General features: G+C 37.4%; 1 protein-coding gene across 2 annotated transcripts; it reads left to right on the top strand.

Moving 5' to 3' along the window:
• The first annotated feature begins 333 nt into the window (after positions 1-333).
• Positions 334-12746, top strand: zgc:113054 (uncharacterized protein LOC541322 homolog). Of its 2 annotated transcripts, none has more exons than XM_051898189.1 (11): positions 334-781; positions 1732-1921; positions 2135-2226; positions 2824-3056; positions 3189-3425; positions 3531-3602; positions 3725-3941; positions 4572-4780; positions 5573-5645; positions 9922-10039; positions 12320-12746. In XM_051898189.1, exons 1-11 carry the CDS (start codon positions 688-690, stop codon positions 12513-12515), a joined length of 1731 nt encoding a protein of 576 aa, XP_051754149.1. In that variant the 5' UTR covers positions 334-687; the 3' UTR covers positions 12516-12746. The 2 variants fall into 2 exon arrangements, with proteins under 2 accessions (XP_051754149.1, XP_051754151.1); XM_051898191.1 differs by having other exon boundaries at positions 334-653.
• Positions 12747-18031: the final 5285 nt, after the last annotated feature.

Below are 18031 nucleotides of genomic sequence, written 5' to 3' on the forward strand. Positions count from 1 at the left end.
AATCTATGTTATATTTAGAGATAAAAAATTGTGCAAATGTTAATATTCAAATCTAAAACTGATATTGTAAAATTTAATTGACTACATCTTTGCATTTTTAACTAGATATTTTCTTGCAGGGTTTCACACAGCTCATTTTATGGTAGAACAGGGGTGTTCAACCCTGCCCTACGGCTACCAACATGCGGAGTTTAGCTCCAACCAACCCTGATCAAACACTCCTTAAAAATCTAATCTAAGTCTTCAGGATTACTTGAAAATAATATGTTGTGTCATAAATTGCATTATAGGGATGGAGCTAAACTCTACAGGACAGTTGAGCTCAAGGGCTATTTCTCTCGCCATATAGGCTAGGCTAAGTCATTTTTAGAAGCAGGCTATTGATCACCAAACTAAAACAACAACTTTAGTTCCCTTGTGCTCAGGCAGGGTTTTTTTTCAGGGACCTGTGAATATTCTAAAGGATAAAGAGATCAAAAGTGCTCCAACGGGTGGGTTTGTGGGGCGTGAACTGGGATTCACAGGGTCAGACAGTAGCAGCCTCAAACTCAACTGTGCTCAGAAGCGTATTTACGTAGTCTGTGTAAACGGACACGGGAGACAGCTGCGCACGGAAACGGAGCAATTCACTGACTGAGAATTCGTTAACTTGTGTAAGTTTGTGACGTGATAGTTTGCATAACGTTTATGCTTGTAAGGTGGGCTTGTGCAACAGGGAACACGGCCAACACAACTCTCCTATTCAAACCACGAGGATTCGCTAGTATGCAGGCAGCAAAAGGTAGGAATGTTTACGTGCGTCGGGTTGTATTCCCGAACTATTTATAGATTGCTAAATGACAAGTCAAACTGCACATTTTCTGAAATAACGTCAGTTTTGTTTATTGCAGCAGAACTAATGCGTGTTTAATGTAGTCTTACAACCCTTACTGAGAATTTACACAGCCGAAAATAACTTTCAAAGCCACGAGTGGGATTCCAGTCAGGGTTAGTGTGTTACTGAACTCGGTCAGAGGTGTCGCGTAGACAGCGTATGTCACACACTCTTAAAAAAGGGCTTTTTTTTTGTAGCGGTGCAATAGAACCATTTTGCTTCGCGAAAGAACCTTTCAGTAAAGTTCTTAGAATAACATTGTTTTAAAAAAAAAAACATTTTAAAGAACCTTTTGTACAATGGAAAGGTTCCATGGATTTTAAAGGTTCATGGTACCATCAATGCCAATAAAGAAACTTATTTTTAAGAGTGTAAGTGGGAAACTAGTGAACTTGCAGCAAAACCGAAAAAATAAATAAATAAAAAAATACTCGCTAAAGACGTTACTGTCTCAGACCTATGGGTTCTATTGTCTTTTATCATGTCCAGTCAGTATAGACACGGTGTTAGGAACCAGTGGTACCCAGAAGTTTTGGTATCTTGGAATGATTACAAGTAGGACAAGTCACATGACTCACGTGTTCAATAAATTAGGAATTTTCAAAGGCTACAAGGTCATGTGATAGGCTACTATGTGACCTGTATCAGTAATACATTACACAGTCTTGGTGTGTTATGTAATTAGTTCTCACTTCTATTAGTTTAGGCCAACTACCAGGTAGTAGACATCCGTAATTAACTGTTGTAGCTGCATCACATACCAATAGCTCAAATATAAATTTTCCATGATTGTAAAAATCATTACACATCTAACCACACAGTACTGCTCCTTCACTAATCCATCTTTTGAATATTAGTTTCAGACACTCCTGTGGAGTTCGTCGTTGAGTACCTGCTGAAGGCTAAAGAGATTGTGGAGAATAATGCAAATGTTCCAGCTGAGCTGCGTGATAATCTTCAGAAGGCCCTGGACATCACTAGCGGATTGGATGGTTACCTAGAACAAATGAGCAGCCAGGAGAGTGAACCGTTGGCTGAGTTATATAGGTAACTTATTCACCCAAAACTCTGTGTGAGCTGCAGATTACTAGTTCTTTAAATGATGTCTTTATTTGTTTCTGTGTTTGTCCTGAAGCTGTTTGTGCAGTGCAAGCTTATTTAGTTACCATTCACATACTATTATGTTATTGTAATGTTTTATGAAGTATATGTTTATGTAATATACACATCATAGATTGACATATTATTCATTTTCTGTAGGAAATCAGTTTCTCATGACTGGAATAAGGTGCATGAGGAAGGAAAAACCTTATTCAGGCTTCCTATTACATGCATTACTGGACAGGTAGAAGGTATAAATCTTTTTAATTGCAAGATTTAGTCAATACTGCTGTTCAAAAAGTTTGGGTCCATAAGATTTTTTTTTTGTTGAAAGAAATTAATACTTTTATTCAGCAAGGATGCATAATCAAAAGTCACAGTAAAGACTTTTATAATGTTACAAAAAAACGATACTTCAAATAAATGCTGTTGTTTTGACATCTCTATTCATTAAAGTATCTTGAAAAAATTTATCACTCGTTTCACAAAAATATTAAGCAGCAAAACCATTTTCAATTGTGATAATTATAAGAAATGTTACTTGAGCATCAAATCAGCATATTAGAAGGATTTTTGAAGGAGAATCATGTGACATTGAAGACTGAATATTCAGCTTTGCCATCACAGGAATAAATTATGCTTTAAAATATATAGAAAACAGTTATTTTATATTGTAATAATGTTTCACAATATTACTGTGTATTATGTACTGTGTATTATTGATCAAATAAGTGCAGCCTTGGTGAGCATAAGAGCATTAAAAATGTTTAAAAATCGTATCCCAAACTTTTAAACAGTAGTGCATATGTGCAAACTATATTTTAAGACTGTTTATTGTCATTCTATAGGTCAGGTATTGAAGATGCTGGTCCACATGAGCAAAGCAAAGAGGGTCTTAGAGATAGGAATGTTCACAGGATATGGGGCCTTGTCAATGGCGGAAGCCTTACCAGAAAATGGCCAACTTATTGCCTGTGAGCTTGAGCCTTACCTGAAAGACTTCGCACAACCTATATTTGGCAAGTCTCCCCATGGTAAAAAGATAACTGTAAAGACTGGGCCTGCTATGGATACACTAAAGGTAGGATACCCCACAAGCTCTACATGCCAGAAATCACATGTCCTGCCCAGCAAGGAATTTTGATTATTTGATTCTTTTGTTTAAAAAAAAAAAAAAAACTCGAACTCTACTAAAAACTCTACTATTTTGCAGGAATTAGCTGCCACAGGAGAGCAGTTTGACATGGTTTTCATCGATGCAGACAAACAGAACTACATTAACTATTACAAGTTCCTCCTGGACCATAACCTTCTGCGGACAGATGGTGTTATATGTGTAGACAACACACTGTTTAAAGGGAGAGTTTACCTCAAGGATTCAGCAGATGATATTGGAAAAGCCTTACGAGATTTTAATCAGTTTGTCACAAATGATCCTCGAGTAGAGCAGGTGTGCATGTTGTTCTCTCATATGTGAACTTTTATTCATGTTAAAAAATTACAATAAACAATCAGATATGTTTTAATGAATTTGACAGTTAATCATTGTTTATAGGTTATTGTTCCTCTGAGAGATGGCCTCACTATAATACGAAGAGTACCCTACACACCTCAGGCAAACACACAGGTATGTCTTAAATGTTTTTAGGCTCAAATAATTGCTTTTTATGCTAATTGATATGGCACAACTGATATAAAACTTAAGTACAGCTGTTGATCAGAGCAATGATGATAATCTATGCTTCACAGAGCACTGTGACCTATGACGAGGTGTTTCGAGGAGTCCAAGGGAAGCAAGTGCTGGACAGGTTACGTTTGGATGGGAAAGTGGCGTATGTGACCGGGGCCGGTCAGGGCATCGGCAGGGCCTTCGCACATGCTCTCGGAGAGGCTGGAGCCAAAGTCGCCATCATTGACATGGACAAAGGAAAGGCAGAGAATGTGGCCCATGAACTGACTTTGAAAGGTGAGTGGTGCTTTCATGTTCTATTTCAGGCAGTACTAAAAATTGTTTTTCGGTCCTTGAAATGAAACAAAATGCAAATGATATTAGATGAAAAACATAAAGAATTTAAAAAATGGGAAATGTTGCCTCTGCAACTAACTGAAATAAGTTGTTTAGGTTTAAGTGCTAAAATGACTTAAAAAAAAACTTAATTTTTTTAAAGCTAAATAAAAATGAAAAAAATAATAAAAATGACAAAAGCGTATAACAAAATTGCTAAAACAAACTAAAATGAAACTATAAAGTTCACAAACTTTTATTGACATGGAAAAATATAAATAATTAAAAATTAATAATAAAAATGCTGCATAATTTTCTATTTATGATGATTACATTACTTGATTTGATCAGCAGATGGCGCCCTAGTATCATAGTACCAAACTGATCCACTGTTTCCCTGCTGTTCTGGCTTATTTTTGACATCTTTTGTCTATAACACACACACACACACACACACATATATAGTGTTTAAAACAGGGACAAAACCCATATTTATTTTCGTAATATAATAAAGTGTTGTTTATGTGGTCATGTACATGTTGGACTTTGTCTTATCATTTGTTTCTTATGTTTGTATATATGTCATTCCAGGCATTTTGAGCATGGCTGTGGCTGCAGACATTAGCAAACCAGATGACGTTCAGAAGATGATTGATGACATTGTTTCAAAATGGGGCACGATTCACATCGCTTGCAACAATGCTGGCATCAACAAAAACTCAGCTAGTGAGGACACCAGTCTAGAAGAGTGGGACCAAACCTTTAACGTTAACCTCAGAGGCACTTTCATGTGTTGCCAGGTACCACATCATTTGTATATTTTATTTGTCAATAATTCCAGCTGAGATAACTCATTTAGTCTAGGCATTGCTGAAAAAAAAAAAGTATGTTAATAATGTGGCATGCATTTGCTAAAGATTTCATAGACCCACAGTCAGTCAGCATCATGCTGTCACCAGGAGGCACCCATAAGATTAGACGTGACCAAAGGTTAAACTTAGACTAGTTGCGTGGTTTTTGTTTAACCTGAAAAGGGACCCAGGTTCAAATCCCCACTTTACATATAGTTTATCATACTGAACCAAGCAAAATTGCCACTGAACCTACCAGCCATTGATCACCATGAATTTTTGTTATGTGTTAAAGAGCAACTTTAACATTTTGTCACATGGGTTACCGCTACTTGTATTTTCACAAACTTTTGCAGATTCTAATTGCTTTTGTATATTAGCAACAACTTTTCCATTAGTTTCTGACATTTCCCGGGAGACGGAATAAAAGCTTTGATAGGTGAACAGAGAAGTGTGAAGGAAAGTGATTTCATACCTACAGCATTAGAAGACATTAAATCCTGCCAGGCACCAGATAAATCAGAGTAAGCTGTTTTACACAAAACCGGGAGGTGATGGAGATGCCTCACACACATTAAAATGAACGCCCAGAGTTTTTGACACTTTTTGTCTCTCTCCTCATGCGGGGAGTGTTATTCCTCTCCCTGTAGACTGTAGACGTGGAAGTCTGATTAGTGAAGGTGTCAATACTTTCCTCTGAAAGCACATTTGTCTCTTCTCTCCCTCAAATTACCGCCTCAGGCGGCCGGTCGTGTCATGCTGAAGCAAGGATACGGCAAGATAATCAACACAGCTTCCATGGCCAGTTTAATAGGTGAGTGATGATTTTTATGCCGCCATAAGCTGAGATATTACACTGTCTCTTCCCTCTGAATTTAATACTCTCATCAAACGTAGGGGTGGGGTTTTGGAAAGACAAGTTTTTGTAATACCGTATAGGCACACACGTGTCCATGATAAAGATGAGGAAAAATGGTTTCGAAATCTACTTTAAAACATGTGTCTTTATATTCATGTTGCTTTTATAAAAAATACCATTATATACAAAGAAAAGTTTAAAAAATGTCATGTGGTATCAAGTAAAATGTGAAACAAATGAACGATCAAGTATATATATATATCAATCATATATATGAACTTTAATACAGAAATTAGAAACATGCTATTCATGGCATCTTCTTTAGGTTTGTAAACAGCCTGCACCGCACAGCTTTTAACACACTAAAACGACCGAAACCAGCCAAGAAAAGCTGCTAAACTGTAATACATTTTTACAGATCTGACATAGTTTTTGTGCTCAAACTGTCTGTGTGTACAGCCATCTAAAATCACTGACCCTTTTATTGTTTGTTCAGCCATATTGCCCCTCACAAGGCTGTTTTTGCATCATTATACACATGACAACTGTGTAACACTATTGAAAGGCTGTAAATTGCAACTTGTTGTTCAGCCTCGTGTAAAGGGACTTCCTGGTATGCCGCCGGTCCTGGGTGCTCCGTCTAGAGCTGCGGAAAAAAAAACAGTGTTTGATTTTTATGCAGCATGCTGTAAAAGGAACGTTATTTGCGACGCAGCGTAACACAATTCCTCCAACAGGTCCCTCGCTGTGCAACAGCAGCACTCCATCAACAGTGTAGTCAAGTAGCCAATAAACTTGTGTACCATATGGACGCTAGTCCCAACTGTGGGTGCAATCTGTAACACAGGAGCATGCTGCTAAAGGAAGTGGAGAGAGAGTGAGAGAGAGAGAGAGAGAGAGAGAGAGAGGGAAGGGGGAGTAGAGGGCAAGGGAAAAAAGTGATCAATTACTCACATTACATACAGTCCTTCAGGAATTTTCTTTATTGGCCTGGACATCTGTTATAATATTGTCATAATGTGTAATCAGATGGGGGCTGTTGTAGCCAAGTTGGGGAATACATCTTGAAAGTCCAATTAAAATGCACAATGACACTGCCTCTGTCCATCTGGTGAACAACACAGTGTTTTCCCATCTCCTTTTCTCTTCTGCATTCCCTTCGACCACTTTAAATACATATTGGAATATCTCAAATGATCTGTTTGGATTTGTATTTTTCTGCTGTTCGGCCCATGGATGAGAGAGGTATTTGACCTAACATGGAAGATAGGTGGCGTCATGCATTTACACATGAAGTGATACCTGAACAGACTGGCTGTTAAAGGGTTAGTTGACCCAAAAATTAAAATCCTGTTATCAATTATACACCCTTGTGTCATTTCAAACCCATATAAGTTTCTTTCCTCTGTGGAGCACAAATAGAAATGCTTAGAAGAATGTTCATGCTGCTTTTTTCTCCATACAACAAAAACATATAGTGAACAGGAGCTGTCAAGCTCTAAAAAGGACCACCATAAATGTAGTTCACATGACTCATGCACCATATTTCAATTCTTTTGAAGGCATAAGATAGCTTTGTGTGAGGAACAAACAGATATTATCACTGAAAATCTCAAAAATCAACTGACCGCATTCTGTAAAACATCTCTTTTTGTGTGTTCCACTGTATAAAGAAATCACATGGGTTTGGACCGACATGATGGTGACAAAATGATGACAGAATTGCCTTTTTTTTTGGGTGAGTGAGCTATCCCTTTAATACTCAAGGGCCTTGGATGACAAATCAGGCTCTGATGACATCACTTTGACCTGCAACATCTCTGAAATGTACAGATCAGACCTTGCTCTTAAAGTGTGAAATGAAAATCTGTATGAATGTTAAATGTGATTGAAGATATGTTTCACTGTCCTCTTTATCCTCTCAAGCTGACTGCTCTTTAAAACTGCAATGTTCTTTGAAACATCAATGCCACTCTGAGGCATAAAAAGGCCTGTTCTCTCACCGCATTTTCTGCTAGGATTAATACATGTTGGCCTTTTTGTGTGCCGATAAGATAGACCTTGAATCTTAAAGCTTATTTGTAGGCAAAGAACGGCCTCATTTTTTTGAATAACAGTGGTTGGTTTCCCTTGAAAACTAGGCCCAGCGCAACCTGACAATTGTCCGGTTAGCGTTTCTCCTTTAAAACAAACGAGGGGCCGGAGAGCGCGAACTCATCTCCACAGGACTGGCCGCTGCCTTCGCACAGCTGTGCCGTATTTATCATCCCGCTCCCAACCACGGCAATTTGGCAGTGAGATCACCGGGTGACGAGGTTAACTACTAAAGTTGCATGTAACTTGGAGCCTCCCTCGTGATGATTAATCAAACAAGCCCCCTTTTCCCTGCATCGCATGCAGCGTTGAGCATCTGTGATGGTCAAGGCAAACAAATGGCGTTTTGCCTTTGTTCCTGAAGATGATGCACACCGAACATCCCCAGTAATTAATTTTACATCGCTTCATCTGCGGGGTCCCAAAAGCTAATGAAAGTGTTTTCATGTCACATTGGAGTTCAAGACCCTCTCGCTGAGTTATGAGGGGAATGAAGTAATCGGGCCTTGTATTAATCACATGTTTAGGTCATATTGAGTATGAAATGGATTTTAATGTGTGTTTAAAAGTTTATTTAATTCATTGATGTTTTTCGCAATTGCTTTAATGCTGGTTCCATTAAGTTAGCAGATGCACTCAGTGGAAGGTTTTTTCTTCTGAGAAAATGGACCAAAATTATTGATTGCTCATCTTTAGGTGTGTACAAATGTTTTGTCCAATAAAATGAATCTAGAAAAAAAATGTTGTTTACCTGTAATACCACCTGGTGCTGACTAAATAGCAAGTAGCAAGGCAGGGTTTTCTCCTGTGACATAAACTAAAGACTTGGACTGTTTAAAAAAAGGACAATCCCTTTGATGTCCCATCTCATGCTCCTCTGTTTTTTTTAACCCCTTAAATGTCACCCCCCTTTTTGAACATAGACATGAAAATGCACTATCCAAACCTAAGTGGTTGTAATTCAAGAATACTTTGGAATATAGACATAAGGTTGGTCTCGTTTTAAAGAAGACACTCAGCAGATTATTCCTGAAGCACTGAAGTATGAAAAAGTTATGGAAGTTTATATTTACTGTAAATCAAATGTACTGTACTAAAACATTATTATTTTATATAAAATATATATTTTATGAAATATTTTTACTCTAAAATTGCTATCAAATCAAAGCCATATGTCTAAACAAGTTGTGTTCCAAATTTGAAGTAGATATCACAAAAATTGAAGTTCCCATGAGATTTTGTTTAGGCGCTGTATCAAAAATATCCTCCGGGTGTCACCCACATTTCATAAATTTTTTTTTGATGTACTCTCCTGTAACAAATATATAAATTTATATCCAAATGTCACTTCTATCACTAAACAATCACCAAATATGAAACCTTGAGACTCAGACCTTTCTGACAAAATGTGTTTTGTCGAGATTAGAAAAAGTTTTAAATATAAAGTAGTTAAAAATAAATTTGTAATATGAAACCTGACACTGCCCACTAGGGGAGGAGCCTGCTAAAAGATTACCGTTTCCATGGTAACACAATGTCTAATTTCAAAATGGTTTACAAAGGATGAATTTTGAGTTCGTATGCTTTTGAATGATACCTAATTTATGATGATTACTAAAATATGTAATATGAAAGGGTTAAGGGGTTAAATAAAAATTCGGTTACACTTTATTGTGACGTAGTTACATTGTACTTACTCAAATAAGTACTGAGTAATATTAATTATTAATTACATGTACTTACTATAGAGTTACGGTTAGGATTAGGGTTTGATTTCTTATTATGCACAATTTACTGTTATTACTATAGTAAGTACATGTAGTAACGTGTAACTACGTCACCTTAAAAAAAGTGTTACCAAAAACAGACAAATAGATTTTTAATGATAACATAAACCAGAACTCTTTACTGAAGATGTTTTTAAAATCCCTATGGAGAAAATCAATGGGAAAAATACTTCTGGACCCAAGGCCATTGAAAAAGTGCACTGTCACAATTGTTTAGTATATGAAATACACTCACGTCAATTTTACTATTTCACTTAATGGGATTTCACTGTTATAAAGAGTTAAAATGACAGAAAACTAATAAAAAATGTTCTTCATAAGTTTTAAATGTGCTGTGTCCTTCTCAATAGTGCCACACCCACAGAAGCAACTGTCCTATAACACATCCAAAGCTGGGGTGGTAAAGCTCACTCAAACCCTGGGCACAGAGTGGATCGACCGAGGCGTTCGAGTCAATTGCATCTCCCCGTAAGTGTGACAGACCATAGACTGTGCTTTCTGGGATAAGTCATAATTTCACTGGAATACACTTTTATTGCTGCTAACTTGATTATTTCCAGCTACATGCAATCTTAAGCAGGGTCACGTGCTCCGGTTCTTCCCAGTATTATGTTTTCGAATGTAACACATGAATCAATGCCAACTTTTTGTGCAAACAAAAAAGCCCTTTCTCTCTTCATATGTGGATTGCACCAATTAAACAGAAAGAGGACTTTTTTTGATATTTAAGTGGAAACTTAATTTGTTTTGACAGGGTCAAAAGCATTATTTTACACAATGGGCCACACAATTGAGACTCAGTTACTAAATTACAGTGTGAAACAATACAATCTGGCTTAATTGGATGACGTCTAGAGGGATGAGTAGAGCAAACAGTTTCTTTAATTGTTATATTCAATTAGGGATTCAAATTAGCCTCTTCAGCAGAAGTGTCAGCAAAACAATGGCAGCCTTGTTTGTATCTATTTGTCAGCGCAGTTCTTCTGAGGAAAGGAAGAAAAGAGCAAGAGGAAGCGTGCGCGTGTCGCTTGAAGCCGAGCATCCCCAAGCCCCTGTGGTTCCCACAGCAAATCCGCAACACGCGTGCATGTGCTATTTATTCGTTTCTGTAAAGCACCAGCTTGTTTTCTAATTTTAATTTGCGAGGAAGCAATTCTTTTCTCTTAGCTGAACTCCCACCCCTCCCTCAAATACGAGGTCTCTCAATGGGCCCTGATTTCTGTGAAGTGACGGTTGGTAAATATGCATACGGGCAGGGGGGACCACAATTAGCGCGTGTGAGGTTGACTGCCACCTGATTTCATTGGCAACTTTAGCCGCGACAGTGATAAGCCGCATTATCTACAAAATTGGCTGAGGGAAAACAGTAAGCCTTTGATTGCCAGGACGGGTTCCTAGATAAAGCTGTGCTGATGAGAAATATAATTGAGATTTAAATATGCTAACCAAAGGTGTCACATGCTACTTCAGTGCCTCTGATTTAGCCGCGGTGTCGGATTTGGTATCAAGTTGAATTGAATCTATTCGGCCAGGCTTAAATGGCAAGGAAGGCTGTTGGGGATTTTGTCTGTCATTGAGTGTGTGAACAGACAGGCTGTATTTCCCATGCGGCTGTCTTTCCGTGAAGCATGTTCGTTACAAATTGGTGTGCATTTCCTTTAGTTAGGGACAAAAGCGCCACTGAAGTTCGAACATAATTTCAAAACCGCAGTGGATGTGGACAGTTGTTGATCCAGCACCTCTTTAGTTCAACTTTTCATGCTGACTATAACATAAGGAATGTGCTCAATATTAAAATCAGCAAAAAAAATTAAAAAAGAAAATTAAAAAGAATAAAGGGTGAGAATTGACTTTATCCTTTGGAAATTGATTGGATTGTGTGTATTCTGTACCAAATGGAGCCAGGTCTGAATGCAATTGTTGTCTGATTTCTGGAATAATTTTTTTTCCCACTGTACATTTATTTGAGCATGTTGGGAATGGAGATGGTGACCACACTGCAAAACTCAATAAGTTCAGAATACTCAAACATTTGAGGAAACTTATTACCTCAAAACATTTAAATAGACTAACTCATTTTTCAAGTTAGTAGAACTTAAATCTTAAAACGTATGTCTCTCTATGTTAATCTTGTGCAAAAACACACAAAATAACACTTAATTCCAACATTTATTTATACAGTCTGACGCAAAGCATGCTGGGAATTAGAAATTGCTGCAACTCAACTCAATCATATTAAGTTCAGCTTACTACAATGAAATTGAGTTCACGCAAATTTTTCCTATTAAGTACAATAAACTTTCATTATTATTTGAGTGAAACAAACTCATTTCATTTAATTAATTTCACTGTTCGTTTTTACAGTGAAGGGTGAAGGTCAAGTTCACCCCAGACAATCTAGAATATATATAGAGATGATACGACATTTCAGGAGCGATAAGCATCAATAAATACATTAAAGGAACCAGGTTTTAAGAAAGTAAATAGGGTCAGTTTTGATTTCATGTCAGCTTCAAGACTTCTGAAGTACAGTTTGGAGTGTGTCAATCACGCTATCCATCCATCAAAGCAAAATGAACCAGTGTAAACACCATCAGAGCTGTTTTGCTCACTACTGAGGTCCTTGAAGGATAGCCAACTTCATTTTATGTCACTGTGACTGCTATAACTGAAGCAAGTGGCCCTGAAACAACACTGTCTCCCTGCCTCTCATGTCTGATCTCTCTCTCCCTCTCTTTTTCTCTACAGTGGTATTGTTGACACCCCTCTCATCCATTCAGAGAGTCTGGAGCCTCTAGTTCAGCGCTGGCTGTCAGATATCCCAGCCGGACGACTGGCTCAAGTGACAGACCTCCAAGCTGCAGTGGTATACTTGGCATCTGACGCCTCTGACTACATGACAGGGCATAACTTAGTCATAGAGGGTGGTCAGAGTCTGTGGTAGAGAAAGTTTGCCTCTCGGATTTGGTAATACACTCTCACCCACTGTTGCTAAAGGATACTCACTGACTAACTTGATTTTAATGATGCAGTACATTGGTGAAGGGATGTACTGTATATTTTAAGTAATCAAAGGGTCCAGCGTAAAAACTTGCATAGTGTGTCAATTGTAAGCAATTCTTTTTGTGCATTTTGCTTTTGAACACTTTTACAATAAACACTGCTTTTCAAAGCATGTTTTTGTTTTCCAAATTTTTATTTGGTGGTATTTTAGCATGCTTACGGTGCAGTCACATTTACCGTTGTTTGGCGAAATTTTGTGAACGAAATCCAGTCATTCCAATAGAAATCGTGAGTTTCGTGTTCAAGCTGATCACGTGAATTCACCGAAAGCTCTTTGGATTGAAAGTGACTTCTGTGTGAACTGTCTTAAAGGTTCACCCCAAAATGAAAATTCTGTCATTACTTACTCACCCTCATGTCGTTCCAAACCCTTAAGACTTCCGTTCATCTTCGGAACACAAATGAAGATCTTTTTTACTCTCCATTAGCAGCTACGCAACTACCACTTTGGCGCTTCAAAAAGTTCATAAAGTAAAACTAATCCATATGAATTGAGTGGTTTAGTCCAAACTTTCTGTAAAGACAGGATTGCTTTATATAATGAACAGATTGAATTTAGGCTTTTATTCACATATAAACATTCATCAGCTCACACATCAGTTGTGGTAAACAGAAGCTCAAGCATGTTTGCTTGACATGCGAGAACCAATGAGGTTCATTCTTGTGTGTTTCGCAGCACGTTTGAGCTTCTGCAAGCGGTTTGTTCTCGTGCGTCAAGCAGGTTCGGTTGAGCTTCTGTTTATGTTCGCTGATCAATGTTTATATGTGGATAAAAGCCTAAATTAAATCTGTTGATCATATAAAGCGATCGAGTCTCTTCAGAAAATGTGGACTAAACCGCTCAATTCATATGGATTAGTTTTACAATCTCTTGATTAACTTTTTTAAGCATCAAATTGTCAATTGCGTAGCTGGAGGGGCAGAAAGCTCTCAGATTTCCTCAAACATCTTCATTTGGCTTTTGGATTTGGAATGACCTGAGGGTGAGTAATTAATGACAGAGTTTTCATTTCTGGGTGAATGATCGCTTTAAAGATTTTAACAAACACCTAGTCCCTAATATTTAACTTTGGTGCGTAACTCATCCCATACCATTGTTTTACTGCCACATATTATGCTCAAATTGTGCAGCTTGTTGTGGAGAGGTGTGCTGTTACTTTTTAAAACATTCAGACTTACGGTTTTGTGTGGAAATTACTAATTCGGATTTGAACTCACATATCAAATATGAACAGCACAACTTGTGTGCAAAAATGCTAGGTCAACTACACTCCAAATGTAATCACTGCTAAATTTGCTATCTGATTCAGATGCATAATGATGCATTTGTAAAGCTACGTATCCAAAAACTACCCACTATCACACTCGTTTAGGTCCATCCTCCCATGTTCAACCTTGTGTATAACACTACCAGTCTCTTTCACCATCCCCAGCCCTGCAAGGACCTCTTCCCACTGTTATCTTAATTGCTCTCTGTTCTGTGTATATGCCGAAAAACAATACTTGAATGAAAAGACCAGTGGAGAACTTGACCCCAGTTACTGCAATTATTCTAAAGGAGTGGCCAATTAGTTCCATTAGTAAAGCAATAGGATAGCAGGTATACACATAAATGCCTGTAATATTATGCCATCAGCTCAGATACTCAGGCCAGATATTTACATAATTAGTACTGTAAATGAGGAGATTGATGTTGGAGAGGTTCATTGTTGTGTTAGATTGTCGATTCTGTGACTGATCTGAATCCCAGCATCACATTAACTGTTAAGATATTCACGTTTAGATCCAAGAATACAAAATATGCATGTTTTGATGTGTTTAAAATCAGAAATACTACTAATCAGGACTCAATTATTATTTCTTGGCAAAGTTACATTAAACAGATCCTCTGAGTAGGTTTAAAAATCAATGAGTCCTAATAAGAATCAGTGATTAGATTAAGAAGTGTGGTTCATTATCTGTCCACTAAGTGGAAGCATGGAGTCAAAAAGCTTCAGTTCACCATGTGCTTCTTTTTCAAATACCAGCACAGATCACTGAAGAACTATCAAACTGTCATTGCCCATTGTCTTCATTCTATACATGGGAAATCTGCAGAAAGATGATCATTTAATAGGAAATGCTGCTCAAACTACTTAAAATTTAGAATACTAGGTTAAATATTTGTTTTATTATTCAGTCTATTGATATTTCAGTGCTACTTATAAAATGTTTTTTTGCATGTCACAGATGACCTTTAGATTTAATAGTTAACATATCACTGGGTAAAAGGCTATTTTTTTTAATCCTTATTTATTCAATGTATTCAATTATTAATAAATAGTATAATACTATAATAATAATAAAGCTTAAGGTATATGTGTGTATATGTAAAAGTAAATAAATATTTAATATTATATAGAAACTTAAATTATATATTAGTGTACTTTTTTCTTTGTTTCTCTACACTAGAAATTAATATTGATTAATGTGGGCACTTATACTGCTTTTTCATATTTCTGAGTGAAAGAGGGGGACTGGTGGCAATATGTGCAAATCCAAACTCTGTGCAGCACTAAACCAAAAAAAAAAATTAAGATATTAATCTGATATTATTTTAAGATATTATCTTTTGTACTGTAAATGACTTTTACAGGTTTAGCTTAATCAAATCTATTGCACTGTGTGAAAAGTTTTGACTACCACTTTTTGACCACGGCTGTACGAATGATGATATATTGTTTACTGCTGTAAACTGTTTCCAAGGTCTCTTTGAAGACCGAATTTTCCTCAAACCTTCTTTTTTTTAGCTAGGGTAGAAGCATTTCTCTTCAAACCTATGACTGCTCCATGATGTGTAAGTGATCTTGAATACATTATTGATGACCTCCTTGAGCTGCAATTACTGTCAGGAGCGTGGGCACGGCTAACTGTGTTGTGCTAAACATGTCTTCAGCAGAAAAAGCAACTTACGCTTTGCTTGTTCTCTCTCTCTAGTAGTCTATGCATACTTCAGATGAGTGCTGATAAATGTGTTTGACAATTTCTGCATGAAAATATGGAGATGCTGGCAATATGTGCCAAATTAAGTGCAACTCAGTGCATTTAGGGATGTAGACATGGTCAAGACGATTGAAGTTCAAAGTAAAACTGAGCATCAGAATAGGGAGGCAAGGTGATTTAAGTGATTTGAATGGCGTGGTTGTTGGTGCCAGGTGGGCTGGTCTGAGTATTTCAGAAACTGCTGATCTACTGGGATTTTCATGCACAACCATCTCTAGGGTTTACAGAGAAAAATATACAGTGAGTGGCAGTGAAAATGCCTTGTTGCTGGAGGTCAGAGGAGAATGGCCAGACTGGTTTGAGCTGATAGAAAGGCAACAGTAACACAAATAACCACTTGTTACAACCGAGGTCTGCAGAAGAGCATCTCTGAACACACAACATGTCAAACCTTCAAGCAGATGGGATACAGCAGCAGAAGACCACATCGGGTGTCATTCCTGTCAGCTAAGAACAAGAAACTGAGGCTACAATTCGCATGGGTTCACCAAAATTGGACAATAGAAGATTGGAAAAACATTGCCTGGTCTAATGATTCTTGATTTCTGCTGTGTCATTCAAATGGTAGAGTCAGAAATTTCCATTGGCACACTTTGGGCCCCTTAGTACCAAGTGAGCATCGTTTAAATGCCACAGCCTACCTGAGTATTGTTACTGACCATGTCTATCCCTTTATGCCCACAGTGTACCCATCTTCCAGAATGAGAGATTTGCTCATGGATGTGCAGCCGACAAAATCTGCAGCAACTGCGTGATGCTATCATGTCAGTATGGACCAAAATCTCAGGAATGTTTCCAGCATTTTGTTGAGTCTATGTCTATGTATTATAAAGTGTGTATACAAATGTCAGGCACACACACATTCATACTCGCACAGATGCCACCACACTGTAACCTTTCTACGCTGCTAAACAGTTGACATTTGAGAGTCCTTGCTTCAAACTTGGGAATAACAGTGAGTTGTAATTACATGCATTTTACAATAAGCAATTATCGATAAACCTAAATTGCTCAACCCCAAGGGGGGCTGAGGAGGGACATCACGGCAGTGGTAGCTGTTTTATTGGTTTATGAAATTTTCATCATGCACCATTTCGTACAATTTACTTTTCAGTGAGAAAACGGCTGACCGTAAACAGACTTCTTTCTCTGAAGACTTTTAGTTGCATTTCAAGCTGTTTGTGAGTGTACAGGAGTTTAATTCTGATGTGTAAGCTGTTTGTGATCTCATGTCTTATTGATGATAGCAAGCTTGTGCTGTTTGCTTGGATCAGGCTCACCTGCTGACAGACAGGACTTCAGAACACATTATGGTATGTAGAAAAGGCACATTTCCACTAAATAATAAAAAGGGGCAACATTTTGTCAACCTGTGCTGTACTGCTTGATTCTATTCAAATAGAGGCGGGAAACTGGCCACACAGATGTGCATTATTCATGTAGATGACTCTGAAGTGTACGACACATCACTCTCACAGATTATGGGCCTGTTTAGACTGTAGCTGCCTAAACATTGAACCTCATGAATTACTGATTCACAACTTTTTATTTGAGAGTTTGCATTTCTGAGTCACAACAGAATCAATGAGCGGTTTCAAAAACAACCTAAATTGTATCTGTACATCATGAATTATCAAAATTGGCTTTCCTAGATGTGCCGTCACAGAAGTCATGTCAAAAATCAGTTGATTAACATTCAGATGCTTTGTTTTATGCATCATAGTGCCCTTTAGTCCACTCACAGCTATCTTCACAGCTATTTTTAGTTAAGTATAACTGCTTTGTACTTGAATAGACAGAGACTAAATTCTCTAAAATGTTTATCAATGTTGTTTAAATGGCATCAAGAATAAAATCTGACAAGAATGGTACCATAAATTGTGCTTCTTTAAGCTCAAATCTCACAAACAACTAATCCAGCGAATGCATGCATGTTCTAAAAGTAAAAAAAGCATTACTTTTTAAAATGTAAGGCAGGATTGCAGCCACCATATTGAGTGTTGTGATGTCATTTGAATGTGGCTATAAAACAAAAAATGCTTCAAGGCATAGTTCACCCAAAAATGAAAATTGTGTCATCATTTACTTACCCTTATGTTGTTTCAACCCCGTAAGACTTTTGTTCATCCTCAGAATACAAATGAGTAGCTTTTTGATGAAATCTGAGAGATTTCTGTCCCTTCATTGACAGCTATACAACTAGACGCTTCAAAATGTTCATAAAGAGATTGTAAAACTAATTCATATGAATTGAGCGGTTTAGTCCAAACTTTATGAAGAGACACGATTGCTTTAAATAATGAACAGATTTAATTTAGGCTTTTATTCACATATAAACATTCATCAACTCACACA

Source organism: Ctenopharyngodon idella, chromosome 6 (genome assembly GCF_019924925.1).
Source record: "Ctenopharyngodon idella isolate HZGC_01 chromosome 6, HZGC01, whole genome shotgun sequence".
Classification (NCBI taxonomy): Eukaryota; Metazoa; Chordata; class Actinopteri; order Cypriniformes; family Xenocyprididae; genus Ctenopharyngodon; species Ctenopharyngodon idella.